The sequence below is a fragment of the Sapajus apella genome, unplaced genomic scaffold, assembly GCF_009761245.1.
Source record: "Sapajus apella isolate SASKATOON/1434 unplaced genomic scaffold, GSC_monkey_1.0 scaffold48, whole genome shotgun sequence".
Taxonomy (NCBI): domain Eukaryota; kingdom Metazoa; phylum Chordata; class Mammalia; order Primates; family Cebidae; genus Sapajus; species Sapajus apella.
In genome coordinates this window covers 919,336-934,092 of record NW_022436988.1, presented here as the reverse complement: position 1 = coordinate 934,092, position 14,757 = coordinate 919,336, and the positions used below count along the sequence as shown (strand labels likewise).

The 14,757-nt window shown below is 54.5% G+C and overlaps 1 protein-coding gene and 1 pseudogene across 4 annotated transcripts in view; one reads left to right on the top strand and one right to left on the bottom strand.

The window, feature by feature from the left end:
- The window catches only part of CSNK1D (casein kinase 1 delta), a 43,815-nt gene that overhangs the window by 24,000 nt on the left and 5,058 nt on the right, over positions 1–14,757 (bottom strand). For 3 of the 4 annotated variants that reach the window (XM_032241222.1, XM_032241224.1, XM_032241223.1), the window contains exons 1-2: positions 9,258–9,697; positions 1,750–1,860 (exon numbers count right to left, since the gene is read on the bottom strand). In XM_032241222.1, the coding sequence (XP_032097113.1) occupies positions 1,750–1,860; positions 9,258–9,333 (187 nt within the window). In that variant the 5' untranslated portion in view covers positions 9,334–9,697. Of the gene's footprint in view, positions 1–1,749; positions 1,861–9,257; positions 9,698–14,757 lie in introns of those variants that run through there. The other variant, XM_032241225.1, reaches the window with a different exon arrangement.
- On the top strand, positions 13,861–14,742 carry LOC116525466 (annotated as a pseudogene).

The window sequence follows — 14,757 nt, the reverse complement described above, 5'->3', positions numbered from 1 at the left end:
GAGCTCCCGTTCTGAACCACATAGATTCTTTTCGATTCAGGGTTGGCCTGCTAACCCAGTGCCCATCCTGGGCTTTTAAGGACTGGCTTTCTACCCTTTGCCCTATGCACCCGACTTGCAAGTTCCCCTGAAGATGTCTCTCGTAAAAACTTAACGTTTTACTGGACCCCAGCATGAGGCTCCTGCAGACCAAGGCCACATCCTGCACCACTCCAAGACAATGCAGGCCTCTGGCCCTTGAGAAACAGGTCTGCCCTTGAGAAGAAGGGCCTCCAGAGGACAGGCTCTCAGCCCGGGTCTCTGCTGGCCTTTCCTTGGGTTGGTGATGGGATTTTTCATTCCTGTGGTCTTCTCTGGTCATATGAGGCCCAGGATGAGATACACTGGACACCTCTCTGTAACGGGTTCCCCAGGACCACAGGTGCCACCGAAGACATTTTGTGTCACATAAACCTAGACATGTCAGTTTCTGGTAGTAGCACAGATTATGTTGCCTGTGTTGAGAAAAGATGTCAAAAAATCAAATCAATAGTCCACTCTTTCCCATGACAAAAGGGCTAACAGAGGCCCTCAACAGGTTTTCCTGTGGCCGACTGCCCAAGAGGGCTCACCCAACCCACCTACACACGTGCCACGGAGGCTTCTGACTGGGAGAGCTCCACAAACGTGGAACAGCCACTCTTCAGAGAAAAAGCCCTGTTCCCAAAGAGGACTCCTGGCAGACCACAGCCCTGCTGCTGAGACACGTGCTTCACGGCTCTGAAATCCCCACGTGGAATGACCTCCTGCTCCATCAGCTGAATTGTGTCAAAGTCCAGGCAACTTGTGAGTTGGCCTCTCAGGTCAGGACGGGAGCACTCTGTCTTCACACCTGGCCCACCATGGCACACCGAGTACCTAAGGTGCTGGGCTGAAGGCTCAAAGAACCGGGACAGTAACTGAGCTGGAAGAGGTCAGAATGGTTGCCAAGTTCAAAACCCTTGTTTTGCTCAGGATAACACAAACCCAGGGTGTGAAGGGACTCCCCCAAGCTATACGCAAAGCATGCCAATGACCAGAGGCCTTACCCAGGGATCACACATCAACAAGGCCCCAGTGTGCACCACGCGTGCCACCAGCACAGCCCCATGACTGCTGAGGGGCACATGACACCATCAGGAGCACGTGTTAAAATTCACACAAACTCTTGATTTCAGACACCACAAGCCAATATGAAGCCAAGGAAGGCAGTTTAAATAACAGTATAAGTTTTTTTTTTTTTTTTGGAGACAGGGTCTCACTCTGTCGCCCAGGCTGGAATGCAATGGCACGATCTTGGCTCACCGCAACCTCTGCCTCCCAGGCTCAAGTGATTCTCCTGCCTCAGCCTCCTGAATAGCTGGGATTACTGTTACAGCGAGCACCACCAAACCCGGCTAATTTTTGTATTTCTAGTAGAGACAGGGTTTCACTATGTTGACCAGGCTAGTTTGGAACTCCTGACCTCAAATGACGCACCCGCCTCAGCCTCCCAAAGTGCTGGGATTACAGGCGTAAGCCACCATGCCCAGCCCGTAAGATGTTTCTTTGTGTTGAGGGAGGGCCTCTGGACCCAAGAGTCTCTGAAGGAAGTTGTGACCAGTTGGTCAGGGTGTGAACATCTCCCTCCCTTTTGCCCAGAACCAGTTTTGGGCAAAAGCAATGCTGCATTGCTATTCTCCCTTATCAAACAGAACCCTGGTGTTCCTATGTGACTGGTAAGGGACCTACCTCCTCCCTGCATCATCTTGTAGATTTTGCTCTCAATGTGGAGCTGAGGGTGTTTGGTTTTGACACATTCAAGCTTGATGGCAACTTCTTCTCCTGCAGCAATGTCCGTACCTTAGTAAAGAAAGAAAACCACGAACAGGAATTAACCTGGTGTCCACCAAATAACCCAACGTGCCAGAGAAACGACAAACATTATGTGAGTTTTCCAAGAAGGACCAAGTGATGGATGCTTTCTCCTTTCTAGCGTAGTAAGGTGGGCGCATCGGCTGATACATCTCTGGGGAAAGTTATCCTTGTGCCCACTTTTACAATAGGAAGAATCTGAACGGCACAGAAAGCCTGCGCTGCTTCCATCGCCTGCCCGCCAGTCTCAAGGAGCTGCAGCTCCCTCTTGCACAGTGGCCCCTCTGGTCTGCGTCCTCCATCAGCCCTGCCCAAGGGCCCCTGCACTCACCCACCCCAGACAGCCTGTGGTCGAGCTCCGGAGCACACTGCCTTGATAGGCCTCTGGGGGTAGTTTGAGTTTCCCTCTGAGTAAGGGCTGGGTTTCTACCCAACAGCCACAGCCCCAGTCCACCCAGCCCTGGCACTGCAGGCAGCGGGAGTCACCTCCAGTCAACCCAGGCAGAGGAAGGCCCTTCTCCCTTCCTGGGGACACGAAGCCAGAAGAATCGCCTGTTTTCAAAGCCCTAAATGCACTACCTATCAGCACACACAGATCACACATCTTTCGTTTGTGGCTAAAACCAATGACATGTCTAATAACATGACGACTGGCCTATGAGTTTGGAGGCAATATTACACTTTTTATCTAGAAATGTTCATCACTGCTTTACTCCAGTAAACAACAAATCTGACAACCACCTTCCCTCTCAGATTCACCCACAAATACTCCTGAGTTTGAATCTGGCCCAAAGCCTTCCCCCATCCACTGCATGAAGCATCCAAGGAGCCGTAATCGAAGAGAAGAGAAAAAGACGCCACATACAGCACATACCCAGCTCTCCACTCCCCTCACAGGTCCCTTCAGACTGTAAGACACTGGAATCCTTCCCAACTGTGTGGTTAAGTGCAAAGTAATTAACACCGGCTCCAGCAGCCCAGACAGAGCCCTGGGAGACTGTGCTGGGCAAAGCGACCTGGCTAGTCCTTAGTGACTCAGTTTCTCTTGTCAATGGAGATCAGTGGTGAGCGCTGGTGTCTGTTTCATGAGAGTTGTGGAGATGAATGAGTTAAGAGTTTCTCATATAGCTCTTTGAGATTACCTGATGAAAGGCAGGGGTAAGGTCAAGTGAGCACCAGAGCAGCCTGCTGATACCCACATACGTCCACTGAACACCCAAGAACCCCCTAGCCTGGCCAGATGGCGACATGAGACGTGCCACTTCCAGCCTGGGCCCAAAACCCATCACCACTGCTTCGTTCCATAGGAATCACCACCATCTGGTCACCACCAATGACCATCTTAGATTTAAGAATGTCACTTACTATCAACAGAGACTCTTCAGGACACTCCAAAGAAAGAGGTAATAAATTTTGTTCTTCCTGCCTACAGCTGGGACAGTCTATCCAATTACAAGAGAAATGACTTCATCGAAAAATGTACTGTGCAAATGAAAAACAAACTCTGAGTTCCTTTAAGGACCTGGACTCTGAACTCAACTCGCCAGCCGGGAGGGAGGGTGACTCATCCCATGTAGTTATGTCAGCAGCTCCTTGCACCCCCAAGCAGGCACAGCACAGTTTTGGAGAGCAGTGCCAGCCTCACCAGCTGGCAGCCCACTGACCCCAGGGCCTGGGGCTGATGGCTTGGGGCCACAGAGTCTGCTGACTAGCATCTCTCACTCCACTTCTCCGTAGCTGATAGAGCTAATGCCTGCCAGTCACACCCACTACATTTACTGTCTTGGGGCAAGTAGTCACCAGCCACTCTGGCACATAACACGAATCACATCCTATCACGAAGCCAGGAACACTCACTGTGCAAGCACACAAAGCCAGCCCTCCTATGGAACCAGACACCGAGGTCACCCTCAATCTCTAGAGCGGAACAGCTGGATGCAGGCCCTGCACACAGATGTGAGGGCAGCAACACTCTGGGGCCTCCAGACTCTGGGGTCACCTGCTGGGCAGAAGCACCAGGCAGCAAGGCATCAAGGTCTGTCCATTCCCGTGGGTACCACCTGCCTCAAGGTCGCTGAGCACTGCTCAGACCCCCTGGCCTGCAGCCCTGTCCCACCTCCCCCACCAGGGGCACCCCCACACTCTACCAGTCATCCTGCTCAAAGTCGGGTCCTCAAGCTGCCATCAGTCCAGAAGGCTGCAAGGAGGCGCTGAGTAACTGTGACGGCTATCTGGCATTGCTGCAGCATTTTGACCTTATCACAGACAAGTTTTGGTGTGCAAACGATTAAAAATTACAAGCCCGGTCCTTTGCCAACAGGTTAAGTCTGAGAAGTACTACTATAAGGGGAATGAAAATTTGAAAGAAGCTGGACTCTGGGTCTCAGATTCAGAACAAACCAAAACCTGGTGACATGCAGATCACCAGGTTGTCTGGGTTGTCTGTTTATACAAAGGACATTCTATCAACCAAACAACCTCAACTCTTCCCCACAGCTCAATAATCCTGGTCTGCTGTAGACAGGGCTTTCCTCAGTCCATGTTTGGGTATCAGTTAACATAAGCCCTAGGAAAGCCAAATTACATCCCTCAAGTTCAGCAGCCAAAAACCAATGGCAGCTGGGTGTGGTGGTTCAAGACTGTAACCCCAATACTTTGGGAGGCTGAGGCTGACCTATCACTTGAGGTCAGGCATTCTAGACCAGCCTGGCCAACATAGTGAAACCCGACCTCTACTACAAATACCAAAAAATTTGCCAGGCTTGGTGGTGAGCTTGTAACCCTAGGTACTCAGGAGGCTGAGGCAGAAATATTGCTTGAATCCAGGAAGTAGAGATTGCGGCGAGCCTGAGCCGAGATCGCACCATTGCACTCCAGCCTGAGCAACAGAATGATATTTTGCCTTTTTTTTTAAAAAAAAAAAAAAAAAAAAAAAAAAAGCAGATAGTGGCCGGGCACAGTGGCTCACACCTGTAATCCCAGCAGTTGGGAGGTGGAGGTGGGCAAATCATGAGGTCAGGAGTTCGAGACCAGCCTGACCAACATGGTAAATCACGTCTCTACTAAAAATACAAAAATTACCCAGGCATGGTGGCGTGTGCCTGTAATTCCAGCTACTCAGGAGGCCAAGGCAGGAGAATTGCTTGAACCCTGGAGGTGGAGGTTGCAGTGAGCTAAGATCGCACCACTGCTCTCTAGCCTGGATGACAAAGCAAGATTCTGTCTCAAAAAAAAAAAAAACAAAAAAAAAAAACAAGCAGATGGTGAATTAAGTGAACCTAACCAGAATGTGACCCTGTCCTAGCACAGGAGTGTAATTCTGAATTACCAGCCGGGATGCTGGCAACTCCCATTAAGGATTGCTTTATCAACAGAAAATCAGGGAGACGCCTTGAGCAGCAGGACAAAGGTCACTTGACATGGCAACAGTTAGCAGTGCCACGACTTCTCATTACAGATGCTTGAGTTCAACACAGACTCCAAGGTAAACAGAGGCCAGGCCTCAACACTGTAGTGAGGAGACCCTGCAAGCCAGAGCAAGAACAGGTGACCGCTCTCCTCTCACACTGGTCAACATCCTGGGGCTCTACTGCATGCCAGGTACCCTGCAGGGTGCCTCTCAAGAATAAGTCAGTGAGGGAAAAATGAGAACTTCAGAGATGAAGCAGTCAGCTCCCAAAAGATGATCATGTGCATTATCAAGCCAATCCATTCAGGTAACAGGTGCTAACGGCGGCCCTGACAAGCTAACGGTGTGATGGGGTGAAGTACAAATGCCAACAAATGCATCTGTCCAGTCCACTAGCCGGGTAATCCAGTCCTGCCACTAACCTCCAGAACACGCTACGGGAGAGGACAGAGGCCGGACCAACTGGGCTCTTAGTGCCTCTTATGCACAGGCCCCTGCAGGCACCGGTGAACACAGCAGGCCTCTGCCTCTAGCCTGGCCCAGCCGAACACTCTCCTTCCCCCAGACACCCTTGTGGTACTGGGGCTTGAACTCCTGGTCCACATTAAAGATGCTGGCTGTTTTCAAATGTTACCAAGTTTATTTTAAGTCCTACTCTGCCAGGAAAAGTGAAAAGACTTCTGGTTTACGGCCACACCACATGGACACAATGTGGAGGGCGGCACGGGGCTGGGGCCGGGTCACGCAACAGACTGCCAAGGTGTGCGCTTCACAGCTTGTGTGGGCTGTGCCCCAGCCTGCCCTCCCGAAGAATCTTCCGGATCTGGCAAGCTCAGACTGAGGACTGAGATTGTTCTTTTTGGGGTCCCACTTTCCAAAGCCTGGGCATTCAACAAATAGCCCCAAAATACTGCCTCCTTTGAAGGGGCCGTTTGGGAACCCGACAAGCTCTGCACAGCAGCCCAGCCCTCCAAATACCACAACAAGGTGGGGACAGGCAGGCCAACACCATGCTTCTAGCCTACAAGCACTGCAATGAAACACAGCCTTCCTCTCCTCCTGGTCTCAAACACCTGAAAGCACAGGAAGTCCCAGGTGGAAAACAAAAACCCAAAAGCCAGGCTCAGAGCAAGGTGAAGCCCACCTGAAGGAATACCAAAGTGACAGCAGTAGGAATGGTTTTAACTATGCTCATATGAGAATACACACGACACGCACAGGTCAAGACAAAGATCCAGTCCCTCGATTCGTGTGTAACTGGTTGCCCAAACCAACTATGGTGGAGATGATCGCATATTCAGATCAGCCATCTTGACTCTAACTGCTGCTCTGCTCAGACCCACACTTCCTCCAGCCTGCCTTACTCTGGGTAACATGACCACCTCACCTTTCATTTCCTCTGGGGGGGTTGTCTGAAAGGACCGAAATGCAGGCCAAGAGCCAATGCTGATGGAAAAAAAAACAAACCCGCTGTGCCCAACCCCACTCAAGTAACTGGACATGCACCCTGATGGATGGCTGTCTGAGGGCTCCAACCCCAGGGCGCCAGAGCCACAGTCGCCCGAAATCCCTAATCCCCTAATGGTTTCCAGCATGACTGCATGCCCAGCATGAGGTGAGGCCTGGAGGGTGCAACCATGAGTGAGCAGACAGCCGGCCACCTTCCAACTTTGTGAACGACTTGGTGACAACCACACCAGAAACTGTCTGAATCTATCTTTGGAAACCACAAAGTTGTTTTGACAAGGTCTCAAAGGAGTGCAGTAGTGTGACCTTGGCTCACTGCAACCTGCACCTCTCAGGTTCAAGTGATTCTCATGCCTCAGACTCCTGAGTAGCTGGGATTACAGGTGACCACCACCATACCTGGCTACTTTTTGTATTTTTAGTAGAGAAGTTTTGCCATGTTGGCCAGGCTGGTGTTGAACTACTGACCCCAAGTGATCTGCCAACCTTGGCCTCCCAAAGTGCTAGGATTACAGGTATGAGCCACTGCGCCCAGCCCAAAATACTTCTTTTTGGTGCCTGCCTAAGGGTGGTTAATGGACCAGCTTTGCAGTGCAACTCAGACTGTAAAGTTAAAACTTTTGCCAAAATCTATCATTCTATAAATAAGCCAAATGCCTTCCATTTACCAAGCACTCTGACTTCCAAAACACTGCCAAGAACACATCCAGCTGACCACCTGGGTATAAATGTTTAGTCAAACCCAAACACCTAAAGCCTGTTTTACTCAGCAGGCTGCTAAGGCGTATGTACAGGTTCAAAACCAACAACATGGCATGTGACAGGCTTACTCGGCAGGTTAACCAGGCACCCAAAATATGAGCCACCCAAATGTATGGGTTCAGGCTAACGCTGTCAGCCCACTGGGTCCTGAATCCTCTCTCAGGTGAAAAGTGGGAAGGGTATGAGATGTGGGGACTGTTCACATGCGGGTTAATAAAAAGTATGACCAGGGGCATTACTGACATCCCCCACAGGATTCCCGACCCTGGCTGTGCCCCAGCCAAACACACCCCAGAGCTGGGGCTGCTGGAACAGAGAACAGCTCCCCTCAAAGGTCTGCAGCAAGCCCTCTGCAAGTACACTGCCCACGAGGCTACACATCCTCAAGTTCAGGGGGTCTTGAAATAACTCGTGTATTGCACAACCCCACTGACAAGCGAGGAAAATTAAGTTACTTTAAAATTATGTACAAACTTGGGCCAGGCGTGGTGGCTCATGCCTGTAATCCCAGCACTTCGGGAGGCCAAGGGGTGGGGGGCGAGAAATCAGCTGAGGTCGGGAGTTTAAGACCAGCCTGACCAACAGAGAAGCCGTGTCTCTACCAAAAATAGAAAATTAGCCAGGCGTGGTGGCATACGCCTATAATCCCAGCTACTCGGGAGGCTGAGGCAAAAGAATCGCTTGAACCCTGGAGGTTGAGGTTGCAGTGAGCCGAGATCACACCATGGTACCTGGGCAACAACAGCAAAACTCCATCTCAAGAAAAAATTTTTTTACAAATTTGAAGATGTCAGCCAATCTTTCACTACACCGCGCCCACATGCATGTTCTTCTACTGTGAATACGACAACCCAGAACGTTCTAATCCCGTCTTTTTTTTGAAAACGCTAAAAGACAGCTCATGAGTACGACCACTTCGCGGGCCTCTCATTCTGCCGGCATCTTATCCCCGTGGGACTTTCTCTACCGTCACCATGCTTGCACATGAGCCCTTGCTCCTCTGCGCTCCGTCACCGCTCCGAGGCCTAGGGTCGCAGTGCAGAGAGAACCCCGAGCGCTCAGCCATCAGCGCGGCCGCGAGGGGAGGGCCAGCCCCGCTCCCAGCCAGGCCACTCCCCAGCTCCGCACGGCATTGGGGCTTCCTGGCGTTTTCCCCACGCGTGCAAGACGCAGGAGCAGCCTGTGACTGGGGAGCCAGACATCCCCGGGCAGGGCTGCGGGACAGGGAGCGTGGCCTTTGTTTACCGGGGTGACCTTAGGCGCGGAGGCAGCCGCCGCCCGCCCGCCCCCCCACGGCCCGCGGCCCCGTCACGCCCCGCCCCCCCCACGGCCCGCGGCCCCGTCACGCCCCGCCCTCCCACGGCCCCGCCCCTCCCACGGCCCGCCCCCCCACGACCCCGCCCCTCCCACGGCCCGCGGCCCCGTCACGGCCCCGCCCCTCCCCCGGGCCCGCCTCCCCACGCCCCACCCAGCCCTCCCCGGGTCCGCACCCCCGAGCCCCTGCCCCGCCCCTGCCCCCCCGTCCCCGTCCCCGCCCCCACCCGCGGCCCCGCGCCCCCACCCGCGGCCCTGCCCCTCCCCCACGTGCGCTCCACTGCCCTCCCCGCCCCGGCCGCGCTGGTCTGGTGGCCGTTGGGCTCTGGCGACGACCCGGCGGCGGCGGCTCGGGCGCAGCCCCCGCGGGGGCCGCCACTTCCTTCCGCGGTCGCGCCTGGTGTCGGTGGCCGCGGGGGCGGCGGGGCCTCACCGAGATAGATGTCTCCGAAGGAGCCGCTGCCGATCTTCCGGCCCAGCCGGTACCTGTTCCCGACTCTCAGCTCCATGGCGGCGGCGGTCCGGCTCGCTCCTGTCTTCCCGGCCGCTTCCTGGGTCTGAGCTCCGGGAGGCGGCGCCGCTGCTGCCGCTACTGCGGGTCCGGCTGCCGGCTCCGCCCCCCTCACGGCCCCGCTTTCACCATCGCCTTCCCGTTGCCCCGCCGCTCCCAGCGCTTCAATACGGGGCGGATGGGACAGTCCAAGCGCCGCCGCCGCTGCTCCGGCCCCTGCCGGCCCTGCTTGCCCTCTCCCTGCCGCGGATGGACTCGGATCTTCCGGGCCTGAATCCCCCTTCAGCTGCCTAAAGGAGCCGCCGCCATGGCGCTGTGACGTCACTTCCCCTAGCAACCCCCTCCGGCGGGGCGGGGCCGCAGTGCTCGGGGGCGGGGCCGGGCCCTCGGGGGCGGGGCCGCAGTGCTCGGGGGCGGGGCGAGCGCTCCCAGCCTCCTCCCGACCCTGAACCGTCTCACGGGGCCCCAGCCCCTCTGCCCGCCCGTTACCCCGGGACCTCGGGCCGCCAGCCCCTTCCACGTGCAGGCTCCCACCGCTCTCGCTGGGGCTTTTCGTGTGTCCCCCGAGATTTCGGAGAGCCAGGTGAGTTCCTGGCGACGGGCGGTGCCCTTTGCAGGAGGGAACAGGTAGCTGAGGCCCGGCCCAGGGGACACGGGTGAGACCTTCTCACTGGGCTGCCAGTTCCCGGGCGGGCGTGGGGCATCCCAGGACGTCAGCGTCTGCGGCTTTGCCTCCTGACACCTGAGGCCAGAGACAGAGAGGCCCGCACCCTGGGAGGTCCTGATGCCCGGCCTGAAGGTTGAGGGCGAGGCCACCACCTTTCACAAAATGAGGCCAGACCACCTGCCTCCCTGCAGTCCCTGCTGCCTGGAGACCAAGTCAACATTCATATCTATGTTGGATCTGAATATTCCTCCTTGCAAAAGAAAACAAGGATGTGCACGTTCAGGCTGATGGTCAGCTTCAAAGGTTGGTCCTTTGATTCCCATCACTGGGAAGAAAGCCCTCCAGAGAAGCCCCCCAGGCTGCGGTGCATGGGGACCATGAAGAACCAGTCCCCGTGGTCCCATTTCCACCTGTCTCGACCTGTCCCATCCTTGCTGAAACTCAAGAAGGTGATACAGGTGAATGCGGGCATTAGCATACCAGGGCTCTGGTGTGGGCACCACGGCCTAAGTGAGACAGAAGCCTCAGCCAGCATCTGGGTCACTGCAGAAGAGGAAAGCAGCCCCCGAAGGGCCTGGCAGTGGCACCCACCAGTCTCCATCCCCGTCTTTCCTCTCCACCTCTCAGCTCCCGTGGTGCAGTTGGAGGTCAGGTCGGGGAGGCAGGTGTCCATTCCTGAAGTTACAGAGCAGGGCCTGGGACAGGATGATGCAGTCAGCCAGACACCATCGGTCACTAACGAGGGACAGGCAGTCGGAGCCGCCCAGGTTCTGAGTTACAGAAGCATGCGGGGGGTGGGGGTGCGCCAGACTGGTAAAAATGACCTTGTTGGCAGAATCACTCACAGTTTTTCTGTTGATGAACAGAGCCCAGCTCACCCGCAGGTGACTGTGGTCCTTGTGATCCTTCCTCCTGGGGAGTCCTGCCCTCGCTGACCAGGGGCACCTGCCCACCTGTCAGCTGCTCCTCCCCTCGGCTGGTCGCCCTGGGTTCTGACGGCCCCAACATTTGTAGCTCTTCTCATCCATGGTGCCCCAAGCTTCATGCAGCTGCAGCAGGTACTGTGCCCATCTGCCTGGCTTTTGTGTGTTTGTGTCTTGACTCTAAAACCTGTGCACATGGACAGGGCTGTGGTGTGGTGGGGATGGTAGCCCTGGGAATGTAGGGCTGGGTGAGCTGAGGCAGGCTGATCACTGTGGCTCCCCCACCACCAGCCCCAGCCCCAACAAACTGACAAAGGAAGAGGACAGTGGTGCCCTGGAGCCCCTGAGACAGAGAGAGGAGGATGAAGCAGGTGTGGAGCCCAGCGAATGACACCACCCCTTCCAAGAAGACACAGACAGGACATCCTGCAGCCAGAGCCCAGGTTCTGAGCTAGAAAACTCAGCAGGGGCTGAAGCTAAGGACAGTCATTGCCGAGGAGCAGCCTGCGTCACAGAGGAGACGCTTGCACGGATGCAGTGACCAGGGAGGGATGAGGGCTGGTGACCTTGGGGAACAGGCGTGTGAGGTGCAGTCTCCAGGCGTGCTCTGAGGGGTGGTTTGATGATACTAGGACATCTCTCAGAGTAGAAGGACGTCCTGACCTGCAGACTGGGAGGCCCCCTGAGCTCCCGGCAGGACATATGAGGGAAGGCCCACACCCTGGCCCCTCCTGATATGTGGGTAACACCCACCATGGGCACCGAGGAAGGAGAACTGTCCAGACCCCAGGCACAACAGTGCCTGAAGAATATCTTAGTTTATAGTGTTATTGCTCAGCTGTTTCCTTTATATGATCCTGCATATATCATCACATATTAGTTTATAGAATTAGTGCCTGAAGTATAACTTACTGCTTACGTATACCTAGCTTATATAATCATACCTAATGCTTATATCTAGCATACTTAGTTCTGTATAATCTTTCTATATAATCATCTAGGTATTGTAGTCAGAGCTGTACTGACACATTCAGTGCTGATTTATAGAATCCTTCCATATAACCATGTAGTAGTCTGTAGAAGGAGGAATGCCCAGAGCAGTCACAGAACAGAAGCAGTACATGGGAAAACAGCCAGACCAGGACGAGAACCAGAAACCCCGGCAGTGGCGTCCCTGCCTGAAAGGGCATACGCCGTATGGCAGGCTTGGAGCAGGAGCCTCTCCTCCTGATAGAGGAGCTGTAGCACCTCGCATCCAGTTCCTGTGGAAAGTCGGCCTCAGGCTGAGATCCTGGAAATAACCGAGGGAGAGGAACCCCTCTGGTGTGACCAGTCATGGTGGCTGTGCACCCTGTCAGTCTTTTCTCACTTCTGTGCTAGCTCAAATCATCCTCCCATAAGTATCTTAAGAGAAGAGCACAAGTCTGCCAGCTCCCACTGCACTGGCTTACAGTGTCCTCCTATTAGAAATCCTTTGAAGTTGGCCGGGCGTGGTGGCTCACGCCTGTAATCCCAGCACTTTGGGAGGCCGAGGCGGGTGGATCACGAGGTCAAGAGATCGAGACCATCCTGGTCAACACGGTGAAACCCCGTCTCTACTAAAACTACAAAAAATTAGCTGGGCATGGTGGTGCGTGCCTGTAATCCCAGCTACTCAGGAGGCTGAGGCAGGAGAATTGCCTGAACCCAGGAGGCGGAGGTTGCGGTGAGCCGAGATCGCGCCATCGCACTCCAGCCTGGGTAACAAGAGCGAAACTCCATCTCAAAAAACCATTAAAAAAAACAAAAAAAAAAAAAAAATCCTTTGAAGTCTCCAGCCACCAGATAAGAAGTGTTGCACACGACACCTGTTGCACACAGCCCACCTCCTTGCCTCGGTGACCTAATGGGGGTGGACCCCTTTTTTGTACACGACCCTCTACTACTGTGCACAGCACAGCCCCCTACTGCACACAGCCCACCTGTCTGCCCAGGTGACGTAATGGGGTGGCCCCCTCGCTTGTGACTCACGTGATTATGTATGCCCTATTACTAAGCCTATAGATGATGACCTCACGCACAACCCTGCCCCTTGCGTGTACCTAATAAATACAGATGCTCTGGGGCATTTGGGGGCTGCTGCTGAGCTCCACTCACAGGTGGTGTGGCCCCCCCCCAAGTCCAGATGCTCTTCACCAGTTTTTCAGTGTCCTGTCTCTTTACCTCTTGGATCTTGCACCTCAGCACAGCATAAGGGACACCCCGCGACCCTGTGGGGCCTCAACGGCCCTATACTGACAGAACTCCAACACCACAGTGTCTTAGCTCATTTAGTGTTGCTATCAGGAAATACCTGAGGCTGGGCAATTTGTCAAGAATCATGATGTGGTTTGTGTATGTGTCCCCTCTATACCCCATGTTGAATTGTAAACCCCAAGGTTGGAGGTGGGGTGAGGGGTGACTGGATCATGGGGGTGGATTTCCCATGAATGCTGAGCACCACCCCTTGGTGCTGTCCTTGAGATAGTTCTCCCGAGGTCTGGTGTGGGGCGTCTCTCTCTCTCTCTCGCTCTCTCTTGCTCCTGCTCTGCCCACATAATGTACCAGCTCCCCCATTGCCTTCTGCCATGATCGGAAGCTTCTGGAGGCCTCCCGAGAAGCCGAGCAGATGCCAGAACCATGCTTCCTGTAAAGCCTGCAGAACCATAAGCCAAGTAAACCTCTTTTTCTAACTTATTTATTTATTTCGACACAGGGTTTCTGCTCTGTCACCCAGGCTGGAGTGCAGTGGTGTGATCTCGGCTCACTGTGACCTCTGCCTCCTGGGCTCAGGTGATCCTCCCACCTCACCCTCTAAGTAGCTGGGACTACAGGTGTGTGCCACCATGATGGGCTAATTTTTTTGTATTTTTTGTAGAGATAGGGCCTCACTATGTTGCCCTGACTAGTTTCAAACTCCTGAGCTCAAGGGATTCATCCGTCTTGGCCTCCCGAAGTTCTGGAATCATAGGTGTGAGCTACCGTGCCCGACCCTCTTTGCTTTTAAGATGGCCCAGTCCTTGCCCTTTACCCTGGCTGGCAGCGTGAAGGCGCATGATGCCTGGCATTGCCGTAAAAGACATGAACCGGCAGGAGTTCATCACAGCTCTGGCAGCCCTTCTCAAAAGGTCCAGGAAGCTGAAAGTCCCTGAATGGGTGGACACCGACGGTCAAGCTAGCCAAGCGCAGAGAGCTTGCTCCCTGTGATAAGAACTGGTTCTACACGCGAGCTGCTTCCACAGCACGGCACCTGTACCTCCGGGGTGGTGCTGGGGTTGGCCCCATGACCACGATCTATGGGGGATGTCAGAGAAATGGCGTCATGCCCAGCCACTTTAGCAGAGGCTGCAAGAGTCTGGCCCACCGGGTCCTCCAAGCCCTGGAGGGGCTGAAAATGGTGGAAAAGGACCAAGATGGGGGCCGCAAACTAACACCTCAGGGACAGAGAGATCTGGATGGAATCGCCAGACAGGTGGCAACTGCCAACAAGAAGCATTAGAACCATGCTCGGTTAATAAATTGCCTCATTTGTAAAAATAAATAAAATTGCTCAGTCCTAAGTGTTTTTTTATAGCAATGCAACCATGGCCGAACACAGCTCACGATGCTGAGATCTCAAAAGTCACAATCGGGCACCTGCCTCTGGTGAGGCCCTTGGGGGCTTCCGCACACGGCAGAAGGTGAAGGGGAGCCAGCATGTGTGGAGACCGTGTTGGAGAGGAAGCCGGAGGAGCACGGAAGTGCGGAAATGCAGACCTTGTTTCCTTTAGCACAGAGTCTCGCTCCGTGGCCTGATCTTGGCTCACTGCAACCT